We start from the raw sequence: 15,637 nt of genomic DNA, 5'->3' as shown, positions 1-15,637 counted from the left end.
GAGTGAAGAGCGGGCAGAAGTGAGGAGATGACTCAGAGGGAGCCCCAGCTCCCTGCAGAGCTGATTGCAGGCACAGCAAATCCACACTCACAGCAAAACCCCTCAGCCACCAACTTTCCTAGGCATAGGCAACCATGCACAGGTGCTGCCAAGCTCCAGATGCTTCCTGTTAGCAGTGTCCCAGGTGTGTGATTGGTGGTTATAAATGTGCCAGGGCAGAAGGGTTGTTTGTAGGGCATCTGGTAACTGCTTGGGGTATCCTTTGCTTTTATAGCTGTATGTAGCAAGGGGTTGGGGAGCCCTAGTGTATGTAGAAATGGAAGGTAGCAAGGGGTTGGGGAGACCTGGTGTGTGTTGTTCTTTAGGATATGATAGCTCTGTTTCTATGTGTGATGAGACTGGTGGATGAGATATTGGTGGGTAAAGAAGTTGCCTTGGAGGCTTGCTGGGAAAGGCAGTGACTTCTGAGTTGTATCTGGATTGCACCAATAAGACAAAAAGCAAAATCTGTTGTTACATGAGCAGTAGCTGAATGGATTTGTAGTTAGTAATTCTGGGGTACTCTTCCTTAACCAATGCTGTCACATGACAGCTATGAGTGATCAAAGCTTCTGTGTGTGTGTGACTGGGGAAGGAGAGTGCATGTGATGAGCAGAACTAATGCCTTTGATGAGGTAAGGAAGAGGGTGGTTAATCTGCCTGTGTCAATAACACTGTCTTCCTTTCCCTCTAACAAAGCAGGCCACTATCAGCTCTACCTGTTCTCTTTCATATGGTGAAATGGATGACTGGGACAACAGTGATGAATTCATTCAGAGACTGGATTTTTCCAGTTGTGGTGAAGATAGTGAAGATATAAGTGTACATGAAGAGGATGCCCTGAACTCAAGCCCCTCCATGAGCAGTGAGTTCCAGAAGTGGCAAGGGAGCAGTCCTCTGCCAGCAACCCCTCAGAGAAAGCTTAGTGAGATTTTCCTGAGCAGGACGAAAGCCTGGGTGAGTCCCACCCTGAAGCATTCCCCAGCTGTGAGCAAGAGCTGGGGTAATGTTGAAACACCACTGCACATCACCTGGAAAAAGCTGCAGCTGTGTGACACCCCACACACTCCCAAGGTAATTACATGTGCCTCCTCTGTCTGTGGTGCTGCTGGGACATCACTGTGTGGGTGGTGAGGAGATCTATCACTAGCCATGTGGAAAGTATTTTTTTTTTTAATGTTACTGTTGTTAGTCTGTCCTCTTCCCTTAGAAACCTAGACCATGAGCTCCTTAGCTATGGAAGTGCTATTCTGGGGGTGTGACTAGAAACCTGTGCGTGGGAGCAAGTGTACTGACTCTTTCCAAGCTGTTGTTAAAACCAATTAGTTGTCATTGGGTCAGTCTGACTTTAAAAAAAAACCCCAAAACCCAAGCAACCATGTGCCTTGGCTGCCCATGTCCCCTCACACTCTGCTTAGGGGAGTGGACATCTGTAGCATGTCTGCAGTAAGTGTGCACTGTGCTCCCAGAAGGATAAATGCCTCTCTCTTCAAGGATCTTTTCATTCCAGGGGGAGCTTGGAGACAGGCAGCTGCCCTGACTGTTCTCTTCAGCACATTTTTGGATGCAAGTGGGTTTTCTCTTGAAAGAGGAAGTTGGAAATGGTGTTATGGCTGGTATATCCTTTATCTAGTGAGTCTGGATTGCATCCAACCAGATTGTTGTCCAGTGATGCTGATTCTCTTTTTGTGTGAAACTGAGCTGCTCAGTGAATTTGGGGAAAGCAAGACTTTGTTCTTAGGGTAGCAAATCCCCTGTGGAAGGGGTAACAAATCAAAGTATACTTATGGAGGAAGGTTAGCCTGTCTTCCTCTATGAAACTGTCCTAAAATGTAACTTAGCTAGTGAGCTAGTTTCCTTAGGGAATGATCCCAGCCCCTATTATCTGTTAAAATTTCTTGTATAGACTATAACACAACTGCTTTTTGTCTTCTGCCAGCACAAGTGGAAACTTGGCACCAACTTCTCTGTTCCTAGATAACTACTGTTGTGTGCACTGGTTTCTAGCATTCAAGACTTGCAATGAAATGTAGCTCTTCCAGTCCTCTCTCAATATTCCTGCTCTAGTGACAGGCTGTTTGCTCCTTTGCTTAAGTGCTACACAGAAGATCAGTTCCTTTAGTACTCCTGAGCTAGGACTGGACTTCTGTCTCCCTCCAGAAACCTGATTATGTGGAGAAAAGAATAATTGTGGCCATATTTACTGATGAATAGCCTGCTGCTCTCTAGGGCAAAGCTACTCTAAATGGCATCACTACAGGAATTTCCTGCAATGACCCTTTGTAAGAAAACTCCCTGAATCTTATCTGAAAGTAGGTGAGAGGCCTAGAATCTCTTCCAGACCACGTGGGCTACTGGTAGTGCAGGATGCTTTCAGCATGTGCTTGTGTAGATAACACAGGTGCTGGCTGGGTTCTTCAAGCCATGCTGTGTGTCACCTTGTAGCCCATGAGCAGCAATTGCACTAAACCAACAATTTCTTTTCCTTTGCTGCCTTCTGGGAGAAAGGTCTTGGTTTCCAAGTATTCTGTAAAAGGTGGGCTCTAAAGGGCCTAAATCTGCTTATAAATGAAGTTGGAAGCATTAATCTTGGACCATTTGGAGGTGAGAGAAAGGGTAAGACACATCTAACTGCAGACAGATAAGCACTGGAGCCCCAGCTAGGATGCATAGCAGAGGAGGCAGATGATTGATTGTATTTTGTAGACTTAAGCAATCCTGGAACAGATTGCTAGAGCTAGTTATGGTAGCTGCCTTGCACTGTATGGCAGCAACTATTCTCAGATGATGCTACAGGAGACCAGTCTGCTTGCTTACAAAATAGAGCCCTAGTAGAGCAGATGGGAATTGCATGCATACAACATCAGGTTGCAATGGTATTTTACATTCCTTTCTCGACTTGTGGCTAGACTAGAACATAGACACAATTCTTCTAGGCTGCTGGGTAAATTTGGCTTGAGCATATACTGCTTTTAATACTTCCAGATTCAGAACTTTTCCATCCAAGAGCAAGGAGATGCAGACCAGATCAAGAAGCGCTTTCAGGGTCATAGTAAACCAGTAGCTGAACTTCTAAGTATGGTGTAGAAATAGAGGGATGTCCCAGCAGTAGCTATATGCAGGAATGCAGTGTCAATTAGGTGGATGCATGATACTGCATGCAGTTCTAGCTTTTTTTTTGTCTTCAGACACTTTCAGTGAGAGAAGGGAGGAACTCTAGATGTGACCCTGGAGCCACACTTCTGCTCACAAGAGTGAGACCACTGTTGGATCAAAAAGATGTAGAAGCATCTTTACAGGGAGAGTTCTGGGCTCTTGAAGGGCTTTTAACTAGAAGCAAGAGATATGTTAAAAACCCCTTTAGACCTCACTTCACTCTCTTGAAGGTGAAAGAAGTCAAAACCAAACATGCTTCAAAAGCTGATGGTTTCTGAAGGGGTCAAATCATGGAAAGTAAATAGATTTTTCTGTCTTCAGATCAAGACTGGGTGGTTCTCTGAAGTTATGTGTTACTCAGCCCAAGGTTTGGGACTAGTAGGTGAAACCCAGTGGCCTGTCTTCTGTGGGAAGCTGAACTATAGAAGATCTAGAGGTTCCTTCTGAACTTAAATTTCTGAAACTGTTTTCCTCTTGGAGAATTGTTTTCTGATTGCTTTGCCAGTAGTCATATAAAAATACTTTTACCAACTTCCCCTATACTAATGCTGCTTAGTGCTGAGAAACTGAAAGGAAACCTGGATGATGTTCTATCTCATCTCATGACAAACCTGTCCTCACCAAACTGATGCAACAGTCCATGCTTTACAGAACTGTCTTTCATGTTAAGGCAACAAGGACACAATTTCTGTGTCTCTGTGGGTGAGAAAGGTGAGCAGCTGGCTCTTCTTGAGGACTGTACTTGCCAGAATGGCTCTGCAGGCCTCACCCAAGTGAGTGGGGAATAGAGTCTGAAAAGGCTTAGCAAAGAAAGTAATCCTTTGTGGAAGGAGAAGAAAGCTGTCGGGACTGAATTAGGGATACAGGTTTTTAATGATTCAGCTATTCTGAGGAAGGGAGCAGAGCTCTTGCTTTGCAGGAGAGCAGAGATTTTACTCTGACATAGCAGCAACAAAAACATTTTGCTGGTTTATCTGCCACTTTTTTTTTTTCCTTCTCCTCAATACAGAGCCTGTTATCAAAGACAGCTTTTCCCTCATCTGGAACAAAGGTCCCACCCAAAGGCTTCCGACATCTGAGATTTACTCCTGGTGCTGACTCGGATGACTCTACGCAAGTGTCTCCTGTCAACATTAATCCCTTTACACCAGAGTCGTATCGACAAATGCTCTTTCTTCCTAACGGCAAGCGGAAGACCAGAGGAGAGCTGTAAGTAAACTGCTCCGGGGAGATCTTATAGCAGCCTTCCAATACCTGAAAGGGGCCTACAAGAAAGCTGGGGAAGGACTTTTCATAAGGGCAATTAATGACAAGACAAGGGGAAATGGGTTTAAGCTGAAAGAGGGGAGGTTTAGATTAGATATTAGGAAGAAGTTTTTCACTGTGAGGGTGGTCAGACACTGGAACAGGTTGCTCAAGGAAGTTGTGGATGCCCCCTCCCTGGAGGTGTTTAAGGCCAGGCTGGATGAGGCTTTGAGCAACCTGATCTAGTGGAAGGTGTCCCTGCTGATGGCAGGGGGGTTGGAACTAGATGATCTTAAAGGTCCCTTCCAATCCTAACCATTCTATGATTCTATACTCTTAAAGAACAGGCTGGAAGGAGGCTGTTTGAAGGAGATAAGTAATGATGAAGATATTTAGTACCCGGACTTATTTGCTAACAATGAATCAATCACTTCCGTAGTATTCATTGGTGCAGAGCAAACAATTAGCAGATATGAGGGTAACAGAAATATAAATAAAATCAATCCTTCCCTTTGTTCAGAAAAATGTAAGTGGGGATCAAATGCTATGTAGGAGAAAGTTGTACCTCTTTCTTTCTCAACCATGGGTAGAGTGGAGTTTGAGTCAGCTATGCACACACCCACAACTTGGAAGAAATGACATGCATGTTTGCATGTAATACAGCTTTTAACATGGGTGCAGGCTACTGCTGACCCACAGAAGTTCCAGATCTGGTCTGTGTTAACCAAGACACAAACTTAGTCAAATGCCTGTGCACTACAGTGACATCCAGCTTCTTTCATATCCCCAGCTGTAACAGATACTCAGCTGGGTATCCCCTGTGAAAGCATAGTGGGGAAGTTCTTTTTCATGAGGAGCTTGGTGTGCAGGTCGCTTTCTGTGTAGCTCCACCAGTCATAAGATGGCCAGAAGCATGATGTCCCTGAATAACCATTACTCTGTCCAGTAAACAGTACTGAAGTTGGTATGTGGAGGCTTTCTAAATGGAAACAAAGGCTTCCTAGACTGGGACTACAATCTTTAAAGCCTCAACGAAGAACTCTGTGTATTAACACTCTACTCTTTAATTAAACTGTGAAGCAAGGTTTGGAGACTCTTTTGAAAAAATGTTTTAATTTCAAATCTCAGTTGGATTGCTGCACTGAAATGATACATCCTGACTCTACTAAACTTCTGTTATAGGAGCAATCTTGATCCAAGAAGACAGATAAAACAGGAACTACCTACAAAGGTGAGTGTCTCTGTTTCCCCCCACAGAGAGGATAAGATGCTTGTAAAGGTTTGGTGCTTCATGATGTATATTGCTATTGGAGTTAAATTGTGATGTCATGACAGAGGATGAATACCTATAACAGAATAATTCCAAGCTGAATGTTTTATATTAACTTTTGTTTGAGACAACAAACTTGGAAATTATTCCTGTCTCTAAGGGAAACTTGTACTAAAGCAGATCTGAAGCTTTGACAAGTAATCCTGAAACTCATTGATTTTGGTCAGGAGTTCTTTCTAGGAAATATAATATAATCTGGGTCCCTAAGGGGGAACTGTATTACTGTTCTACATTATTGAGTTAGTGTAAATAGTGACTATACCTTTGTGGTTCAAAAAAGCAGGTGTATTGCTGAACCTATGAGTCAGTGTACTGAGCATCTTTGGATGTGAATGGAACATAGCTTCTATATTGCAAATATATGGATCTGCACTGCAAAAACACACTGACTGAGCTGAACGGCTCTGATGTGGATAAGTCCTGTGGGCAGAGTTTCAGTTGCAGTAGTCACAATGGCAAACTTCTGAAGCAAGGCAGCAAGTTCTGTACTCTCCTTCAGTAGGAAAATGCCCAGCTGAGGGGTGTCTACAGGCCTGGGAGTCCAAGGGAAGGCCTCACCACAGCTTACATAGCTACAGGACAGCAAATGCTGTCTTACAACACAAAACCAAGTTCTGCCGTTGCTGATGTCTGTGCTTTGCTGGCAAACCTCGGCAGCGTGGTGTGTTGGCCTGGCTGTGCTGGGTGGGGTGTAAGGTCTCATGTACCCCCAGCTGCACTGGCAGAATTGGGCAGCCAGTGTGGGAACTTGTGTCCCACAGCCGCCTTCCCAGTTTTATCTGGGGAGAAGCTACTCATCCAGCTGGCTTCTGGAACACAAGCCAAGCCTAAATTAAATATCTGTGTTCAGATGAGGTAAAAAAATCTCGATTTTCCTGAGCAGTCCCTTGAAGGAAGTATGTTGTCTTGTGCAAGTAGGTAGAACTGTTCATTGTAATTGTGAAATAATTAGGCTTATTGAAAGAATAATGGTACCCTCTAGCCGAGGAGACTGGTATTGCAGAAAAACTGGTCTCCATAGAAAAACTACAGCTGCAGAGTAAATCTGCTACCAGGTAACATCTGGGGTTACCACAGTTACTGTTTTCCATAGAGGAAAGCCTCAAATAACTTGTCGCTTAATATTTTGCTGCTCGAGTGCTGATTAGATTGACTATGTAATATAGATACAAAATTGTGTACTAGGAGGTATCTTTATTCCTTGAGCTTTTAAAGATACTGTAAAACATAGCTTCCTTATGAAATACAGCCTCTTGGGAAGGACTGCTCTTTCGTATGGGCCACTTGTTACTGGCTGTGAGGAGCAATTCTTTACCCTCACCCTTTAAGGTCATGTACCACAGCAACCACAGCAGTGGAAACCACTGTGCAACACAAGCCGTGGCCCCTGTAATGGATGCAGGAGGATGAAGAAAAATCACTTGGTCCACTCTTGTTCATTTCATGCTCCACTGCTTTTCTCTTCTTTACTTGCCTCCCCTGCCAGTAAACATCACTCTGCAAGCAGCACCAGCAGCTCCTGTTTCCCTAGTGACCATTACTGTAGCAATAATGATGTTTCAGCTGTTCTGCAGGCTTTCAGCCCTTTGTGGAAAAGTGGCTCCTGGTGAGAAATCACTGGGAATACAAACAGATACATGGAGACTTGCTAATATGCTGTTAGTCAACAGCTGGTGCTTCAAACCTGTTGAGAGCCTGAACTGATGCAGAATGTCCTTACTGCAGGCAGCCTTAGCTGCCAAAGTAAAGCAGTTTTTGTATAGCTGGGGCCACATTAAGCCAACACACCAAGCTCCTCTCCCGAGCTCAAAATAGGCAATAGCTCTTATTTAAACACAAGTTCAGAACATGAATCTGTCTAATTTGGAGGTACTGGACTTCCACCGACTTCTGCCTACCAAGGCTGGTAACAGGTCTTCTTGAGTCTGCAGTAGCTGAGCAAAAGATGAGTATTTTGTTGTTACCTGCTGTTCATCCCTGTCTGGCTTCATCAGCCATGGGTCTAGGAACTGGGCAGGGCTGCCAAGAGAAGAGATGTGATGGTAGTAACCCAAGGAGGTTTAGACACATACAGCCAACTAGACCACAGTTCTCCTTAGCTGCAATTTCTACCTCTGTGGCTAGCAAGTCATGATTTAAAAAAACAAACAAACAAAAAAAAATAAAAAAAACAAAACCCAAAACTTGTCCAAACCAGGCCAAGATGGCCTTTGTTAGGTGGTCAGAAAAAACTGACACTATGCCTGAGTGAAAGGTAGCATTTTGAGAAGAATTGGCAGTGTACCTGCACACCTGGCTGGATGAACATGCAATGTGGGTGCTCTGTGAGAGCAAATGCTGCACAGCTCTAAAAACATGACATATGTTGTTATCTAAGTATTTCAGCTCATACCTGTCTTTGCTGTTTTTGTGACCTTGTAGAGATATCCTCTGAAAGAGAGCAATATGGTTTCCCGCTACAAGAAGGAGTTCCTGGAGCTAGAAAAAATTGGTGTGGGGGAATTTGGCTCTGTCTACAAGTGCATCAAACGCCTTGATGGATGTGTTTATGCCATCAAACGCTCCAAAAAGCCTTTGGCAGGATCCTCAGATGAGTGAGTGTGCTAACTAGAAACTGCCAGTTGAAATGATGGGTGTGTTCTTGGGAAGTGTGATGGGAAAGGAGGGAGTGTGGATTTAAAGGTATCTGAGGGGTGGCATGAGCAAAAACTGGCTGTTGTTGCACTCCCAAGTAACATTTGGGAGACTGGGGGAAGTTACCACTTTAGGATATTGGATATAAATGTCTGAGAAAGGGAAGAAGCCACATGCATTGCAAAGTGAGATTGCAGTTTATCTAAACTCTTTGGGTCCATGCAGCCAGACTCTTTAAAATAACCGTCAAATAGTTCAGTTGCGGTGTGTCCCTGCCCTGCTGTACAGCCAGCACTGCTCACATCTGTATTGACCAGCTAGTGTTGTCCTGCATGCTAAAGCAAAGTCTTTGAAACTGCCTTTTTCTCTTTAAAAAAGACTTGCTCAGTGATTTTTTTGATAGCTGCTCAGCACACTTGAGCAAGGGCAGGTGTTGCTTCAGCAGCTGTGAGAGCCAGTCTGTCTGCCAAAACCCAAGAGAAAGTCCTGAACACCTCTGCTTTCCCTTCCTTGAGCCAGGGTGCAAAACAGGGCCCCTCTTATGGTCCCAGGCAGGACCCTGGCGTCACCACTGCTTTTTCTGTGTGTGCTTCTCTAGGCAGCTGGCATTGCGCGAGGTTTATGCTCATGCTGTCCTTGGACACCACCCCCATGTTGTGCGCTACTACTCGGCATGGGCAGAAGATGATCACATGATTATCCAAAATGAACACTGCAATGGTAAGAGCTGTGACCTTGTTAAAGGCTGAGATCTCGGAATGGGTGTGGCTACCTTCTTTTGTACCTAAATATGGGAAGTTTTGGCTTACAACAAAGAGAACTGCATTGGGGCTACAGTTCCATGGAGAATCCAGAAAGGGCTCATCATCTGTAGACAAAGCTTTGAATGGTGTCAATGTCCTACATGAAGTGTATACCCTCTAATTTGTGGGATTTTAAAACTATTCCTCTGTTGGCTGGCCTGGAAGAGTATTCCCCATACTGCTGCTTAGAGCTGTCTGGGACTGCCCAGGTAAAACCTGGTATGAGTGACTCAAGAGCAGCTAACTGAAGTGCCACGTATCTTAGAAACAAACCCTTCTTAATGAAGGGGAGTAATGATTTGGAGAGTGGATACCTGGTTGAGATGATACCTGGTTGCATCTTGGCTAGAAGAAAGGGCTCAACAGCTGCAGAGGAACAGAGCTAAATAATGAGGTAAACTGTAAATGGGGTGCTGCAGGCAGGGAGGTATGCTCTTTCTTGAGTTTGCCCTTGACATACCACTGTTTGGGAGATATTGGAAAAGACACTTCTGGCTACCAGAAGAGCTCAAGACAAATATGTAGCTCTCATCTTTCAACTGCTCTTGCAATCCTGGGGCTCACTGAGTGGTGATAGCAGTTTGGAGTAACAACTTCAAATCTGGTGACGGTAACCATGAAATGTAGCGATCGCTGCTGCAGCATTGATGCATTTCTTGTGTTCTAGTGGATGAATGGCTGAGACTAAAGGAGAAGTGGTGAAAAGCAGGTTGATGGAGGGAGAGGCCATGGTATTTGCTACTTCTGAAATAGCCAGAGTGCCTCAATGGAGACACACAAAACTCTGTTTCTCTGTCAAATGTTACACTCTTCAATCAAAAATCTGCTAGCAAGAGCTTAATTTCCTTGCTCCACCATTCACATAGGTGCTTTCTGCCTGTAAGCATGGCAAAAGTAATTAACTTTTCCACTGTCTACTTGCAGCAGCATCAGTTTCATTACCAAGACAGCCCTTCTGGTGTTGTAGGTAGGAATGCAGTTGCTCAGTCCTTGGCAAGCAGGAAGCAGGGTTCTCTGAGGCAATGGAAAGGCTGAAGCCAAATGGTGATGTACAAGTTTGATCTCTATAGAGCATATATAGCTGGTCTGGTTGGGGTTTGTCACTAGCAAGCCTGCAAGTGCTCTGGGCAATAGTTTCTACTAAGCTATTTCAAACCTGCTGCTCCATAAAATCTTTGTCAGGTCTCAAACTGACTTTTTTCACCTAGGCGGGAGTCTCCAAGATGCGCTGCTGGAAAATGTAAAGCTTGGCAAGTATTTGCCAGAAGCAGAGCTGAAAGAAATACTGTTACAAGTCTCCATGGGGCTAAAATACATCCACAACTCTGGCCTTGTGCACCTGGATATCAAACCTAGTAAGTATAGTGCTCTTCTCTTTTGTGGAGGGGCCTCCAAGTGACCCTCCAGGGGCAGGTTAGGACCTGGAATAGGTCTTTCTGACTGGACCTATTACAGTGCTTCAAAGGAAAGAGGATCTTGCCCTAAAAAGTAAATGTCTTGTGGGTTTTTTAATCTTGCCACTGCTGCTGCTCTAAAACTGAGCCTTCCCTGATAGTTGGCAGCATTTTACTTCTGTCTCATAATCTTCATAATCCTGGTTTATGAGAATCACTTTCATACTGGTGGAGCAAGTAGGGCTGGTAACGAAGTAGGGGACTTCCTTATTTGCTGCCGTCTTGTTGCACAACACTTGACCTTTGCATGTGAGAGCTGGAGTGAGAAATGAATATTTGTTGCACCTGCCCTGGGGGATTAAATTAAATATTGCAAAAAAAAAAAGTTAACAAGCTTTCTTCTCTGCAGCTGAGAATGGTCACCTCCAGGGCAACACTCCCCCCACAGTCACAGTTACATCCTTATAGTGGAGCTCCCTTTTTTTTTCGTGCTGAAATCATGCTTCTAGCTTGGGGGGCAGAGGGAGGGGCAGAAAAGTTGATTACACTAGGATATTTTATGCACAAGGTGCAACTGTCTTCTTTCAGCTGTATTGCTGAATACGTGATCTGGGCAGAAAGCAGACTGATGGGTGTGAAGCATGTGCATAGCTTCTCTGTCTGCAAAGCTTAACCAGCCTGACAAGTGGGATTTTTAGAGTTGTCAGGCTGCTGCTGTGATACCACACTATTGCTAAACTTCACTGTCTCGCAGGTAATATCTTCATCTGCCACAAGCTGGCAGTTACGGGCTCTGCTGGGCAGGAAGAGAGTGACAGTGAAGACGAATTCTCTTCTGGTGTGGTGTATAAGATTGGTAGGTTTTAGCCCACTTCACAGCTGGCTTAAGATTAGGGCTGCTCATTACTTCTTGATATAGCTCTATCCTGCTGTCTGAAGAGACTTGCATACAAAACTGATAGCATAATCCTGAATGACTCTGCTACTTACCAGAATTAATTCCTCTAAGGAGACAAGTCCCAGGAAACTCATGTGCCTGTTTCAAAGCCCAGATTCCTGAGCAGGAGCTGGCTTGCTCTCTTAATCAGTATTTCCTGATTGCTCTGTTGGTGCCTATAAAATGCAGGCTTTTATTGATGGAGGAGATATACATCAGTTTGCTCCATTAGTTGCTTGTTCTTTGTCTTAGGTGACCTTGGCCATGTGACATCAATAACAAACCCCCAAGTGGAAGAAGGAGACAGACGGTTTTTGGCCAATGAGATTTTGCAAGAGGTACGGCTGCTAGTGGGGTGGTGGGGAGAACAGGGTGGTGAGCAAGTGAAGACCGATCAACTGTAGTGAAATTGTTAGTCTGGCATATTCCTTGCCTGCTCTCCTTTTATTTGTGTCTGGTCTGTCTGTGAAATCAGCAAAACTAACACTTTAAGAATAGTATAAGTGTGGGTTTTGTCATGTAAACATTTAACATACTTCATAAGTAAATTTGTCATTAGATTATTGCAACTATTCTATCTGCAAGTGAGGAATGGGACAAAACCTTTATAAGCTTGGGGACATTTAATTTACACACCCAGCTGAGATTAAACTGCTGGATTTGATTACTGAGGAACAAGTGCACCCAGACAAAAGCTTTGTACAACAAGCACTGATCAGGTAGTGTGGAGAGGTGGGAGGCACAACACACATCTTAAGCTGGCTGCAGTTTTGCTGCTCTGGCCAGTGAACAAAAAAGGAATCAGTATGTAACAACCAGCTTGGATGTGTTTATCAACTTGGGTATTTAAGTGACAGTATCTTTGTGCTGCAAGTGGATTTAGGAACTGTTAGGTTAATATATCACATGCAGTCTTGTTTGAGTGGGGCATGGCTAGTTTATTGCCTTGTGATGAAGGCTGGAGACACAATTTGTTAGGCTGTCCTCTGGATTTGCTGTGGTGATCCTAATGTGGGCTGCAAGCTTCTCATGAATGGGTGAAAGCCAGTGTGCTATTGGTTACTGATGCTACCTGCTAACAATCTTTTTAGCTTAAAGAGGAGAAAACAGATAACTGGGATGGCAAAGGCAGTGACATACTCGTTTGGCTGTTTCTTTTTAAGCTGGTATTCCAACCCACCTTTGCTCAGTATAGCAAGATGTTACCTTTCTATAACTGTTTATCTTCTCTCTACAGCAATACTGCTATTTGCCAAAGGCAGACATCTTTGCCCTGGCACTCACAGTAGCTCTAGCAGCTGGCACAGCACCACTGCCTCACAATGGGGCCATGTGGCACCACATCCGCAAAGGCAATATCCCACCAATCCCCCAGAAGCTTCCTCATCGCTTTCTTGAACTCCTCAAGGTGAGGAAGTAGTCTTGATAGGGTGCAGGCTTTTACAGTTGGCATGTGATAGAGGGAATGTTAAACCCTAAAATCCTTCTGCCTTCTAGCTCATGATCCATCCTGACCCAGTGGAAAGACCTTCTGCCACAGCTCTTACTAAACATCCAGTTCTCCGTCCTTCACGTGGAAAAGCTGTGCAGCTCCAGAAGCAGCTAAATGTGGAGAAGTGCAAGACTGCCATGCTGGAAAGGTAGGGCTGGCTTGGGCATGAAGGGGAGAAGACATGGGCACAAGAAGTGCTGGTAAACCAGGCTTGAATGTAAGGTGGTAATGTTGTGAGACCTAATATGCAGAGACAGCCAGTGAGCTTCTGTGCTTGGAGCTGGGAGAGTGATGGGGTTGTAGCAGGGACTTGTAGTGCCCAAGCAGCTGTGGTTCACTTGTGGCTTTGAGGAGTTGGCTAAATTAGAGCGGTGAACTTGCATGCTTACTGCATCCACTGGTGGTGGAAAATACTGATACAGTATGCAGCCAGTGGGAAGATGAGGAATTGATACTGCACTGAAAGGTCTAGCACAGAAGGAAGAGAAATATCAGGTGGTGGCAGATGTCCTGTTTCCCCTTGCTCCCTCTCACTGTTGTTGGTGGTAACGTTTTGAGGTGCTGGGATTTAGGAACTGCCCCACTACCCCTCTTAGTGCAATAGTCAGCTGAGGAATAGGTTTTCCATGTAGAGAGAAGAGCAGATACTATGAGAGAGTAGCAAGTATTGGCAGGGGGAGGGAAAGGCAATGGAAAAGAAGCATGTGCCTTTATTAGGTAGTTGTGCTGCACAAGATGGTACTGATCTAAGTTCCACCATTCACAAATATCTGAAACAATGGGAGGACAACTGAGCTAGGGGCTCTTCATACTGGTGCCAGTGTGTTGCTGACCCGATGCATAGTTTTTGTTTGGTAAACCTTCAAAGCTGATCTGTTCTGAAGCAGAAATTCTAGAGATCTCTACAATAATCTTCATGTCACCCTCTGGGGTGAAAAGTCACCAACCACTCTCCAGCAATGCTGGAGTACTGCCGTAACCCTTGTACGCAAGACTGTTCTTAGCTTTCTGTAGCTGCTGGGGATTCATGCATGATGTGGTTTTCTTCCTCTCCTCTTCCGTCTCCCCCTTGCAGGGAACTTAAAGCAGCCCGCCTTGCCCAGACCCTCACGAAGGACCAGCCCTTAGGAAGTGCCAAGTTGCAAGAGTCTGAAACATCTTCTAAGCAGAACAGCAAGCGCCTGGTGGGAGGGAAGAGCTGTCGCTCATTTAGCTTTACTTTGGGTTACTGAATTTCTGTGTTGTCCAAAAAGCTCTGGCTGCTGAATGGCCCTGTGAAAGCAGAGGGTCTGCACAGACCAATGCCCCATATTTAGCTCTCCCTGTTGTGGTTTTGGTTCCCTCCATAGTTACAATGAGATGTTGGCTGAGGGAAGAATGACTGGCTTACAAGTGTCAGGTCACGGGATTTAAGATTATTGTCCTCAGTCTTTTACCTGTTTAATTTCTTGTGTAACTGGTCTTGTTCTAGACTAAGAATGACTTTGCCATACAAAGAAAAGGATAGCATTTCCTCTACTCGCTTCCCTCTTTGTTTAGTTGGGTTCTATTACTGATGATGTGTTTGTGGTCTTAATGCTCTGGCCACTTGTGTATCTTTAGAGGGGAGATAGTGGCTGTACACAGACAGCATTTAGCAGCTGGGTCCTCCTAGAAGCAAGGGGGTAGACACTATGGCAGACAGTTTTAACTACACATCAGGAGGCAGACTGGTTACATAGCAGTCCTGGTGAACCTGGGGTGCCGCTGGAGTGGCATTTCACTGAGGAGGACAAGGAGTAAAATGGAACACTGAGTTAAGGGGGCCTTAATTGTGGAAAGTTTTCCTTCAACTTCCCCTCCCTTAACTTTCAGCAACAAGCACAAGATTGTGTAACTGGTTTAAGCTTTTGCAGACTAGTCCCTGATGCCTGACTTGTTTTATGTCGATCACAAGGACTCCTGCGCTGGAGTGGCATTTCACTGAGGAGGACAAGGAGTAAAATGGAACACTGAGTTAAGGGGGCCTTAATTGTGGAAAGTTTTCCTTCAACTTCCCCTCCCTTAACTTTCAGCAACAAGCACAAGATTGTGTAACTGGTTTAAGCTTTTGCAGACTAGTCCCTGATGCCTGACTTGTTTTATGTCGATCACAAGGACTCCTGGCTTGAGGTGGGGGAAGTAACGGTGGTGTGCGGGTAGGTGGGTTGGCACCCATCGCCCTTCCACTGCTTCACACGTGGTGCAGCTGCTGGCCTGACAACTGCGGCCATTTGGCAATGACACTGGAAAGGGCTTTTCAGGCCTTGTCAGGTTTTATTTTGGAGTTGCCCAGGTAAAGTGTGTATGTTTTACCAAACCTCAGCCCCCCGTGCTACATGTAACTCTCCGATCCTTGTTGGCCATGCTTGGCAGTGGGACATGCCCCCTGCCACTGTTATGAGGGAGGGCGTGAAGTTGGTAACTTGGTTATTCTCAGGTTTTATTGAAGTTTGTTTTCAAACGTTGGCTTTTAAACTGTTAGACCCTGTCCTCCGAGCAGCGAAACGCGCAAATAAAGATTTTAATCCTTTTACTGATGACGGAGTGACTCTTTCTTTTTCCCCTCCGGGCCTCCTTCCCTGCACC

At 44.9% G+C, this 15,637-nt stretch overlaps 1 protein-coding gene across 1 annotated transcript; it reads left to right on the top strand.

Moving 5' to 3' along the window:
- The first annotated feature begins 780 nt into the window (after positions 1 to 780).
- WEE2 (WEE2 oocyte meiosis inhibiting kinase) lies at positions 781 to 14,262 on the top strand. Its single transcript, XM_010165075.2, has 11 exons — positions 781 to 1,113; positions 4,205 to 4,404; positions 5,623 to 5,671; positions 8,192 to 8,364; positions 9,003 to 9,124; positions 10,416 to 10,562; positions 11,356 to 11,457; positions 11,791 to 11,876; positions 12,776 to 12,946; positions 13,036 to 13,178; positions 14,106 to 14,262. The coding sequence occupies exons 1-11, from the start codon at positions 781 to 783 to the stop codon at positions 14,260 to 14,262; spliced, it is 1,683 nt and encodes a 560-aa protein (XP_010163377.1).
- The last annotated feature ends 1,375 nt before the right edge of the window (positions 14,263 to 15,637 follow it).

The sequence above is a fragment of the Antrostomus carolinensis genome, unplaced genomic scaffold, assembly GCF_000700745.2.
Source record: "Antrostomus carolinensis isolate BGI_N321 unplaced genomic scaffold, ASM70074v2 scaffold27333, whole genome shotgun sequence".
Classification (NCBI taxonomy): domain Eukaryota; kingdom Metazoa; phylum Chordata; class Aves; order Caprimulgiformes; family Caprimulgidae; genus Antrostomus; species Antrostomus carolinensis.
This window is presented reverse-complemented; position numbering and strand designations above follow the sequence as displayed.

What these genes read in the sequence shown, in the direction of transcription:
- WEE2 (XM_010165075.2), top strand. Translation starts at nt 781, where the DNA reads ATGGATGACTGGGACAACAGTGATGAATTCATTCAGAGACTGGATTTT. An exon ending in TTGGCAGGATCCTCAGATGA is followed by an intron (nt 8,365 to 9,002) that starts GTGAGTGTGCTA and finishes GTGCTTCTCTAG; the next exon opens with GCAGCTGGCATTGCGCGAGG. An exon ending in GCACCTGGATATCAAACCTA is followed by an intron (nt 10,563 to 11,355) that starts GTAAGTATAGTG and finishes ACTGTCTCGCAG; the next exon opens with GTAATATCTTCATCTGCCAC.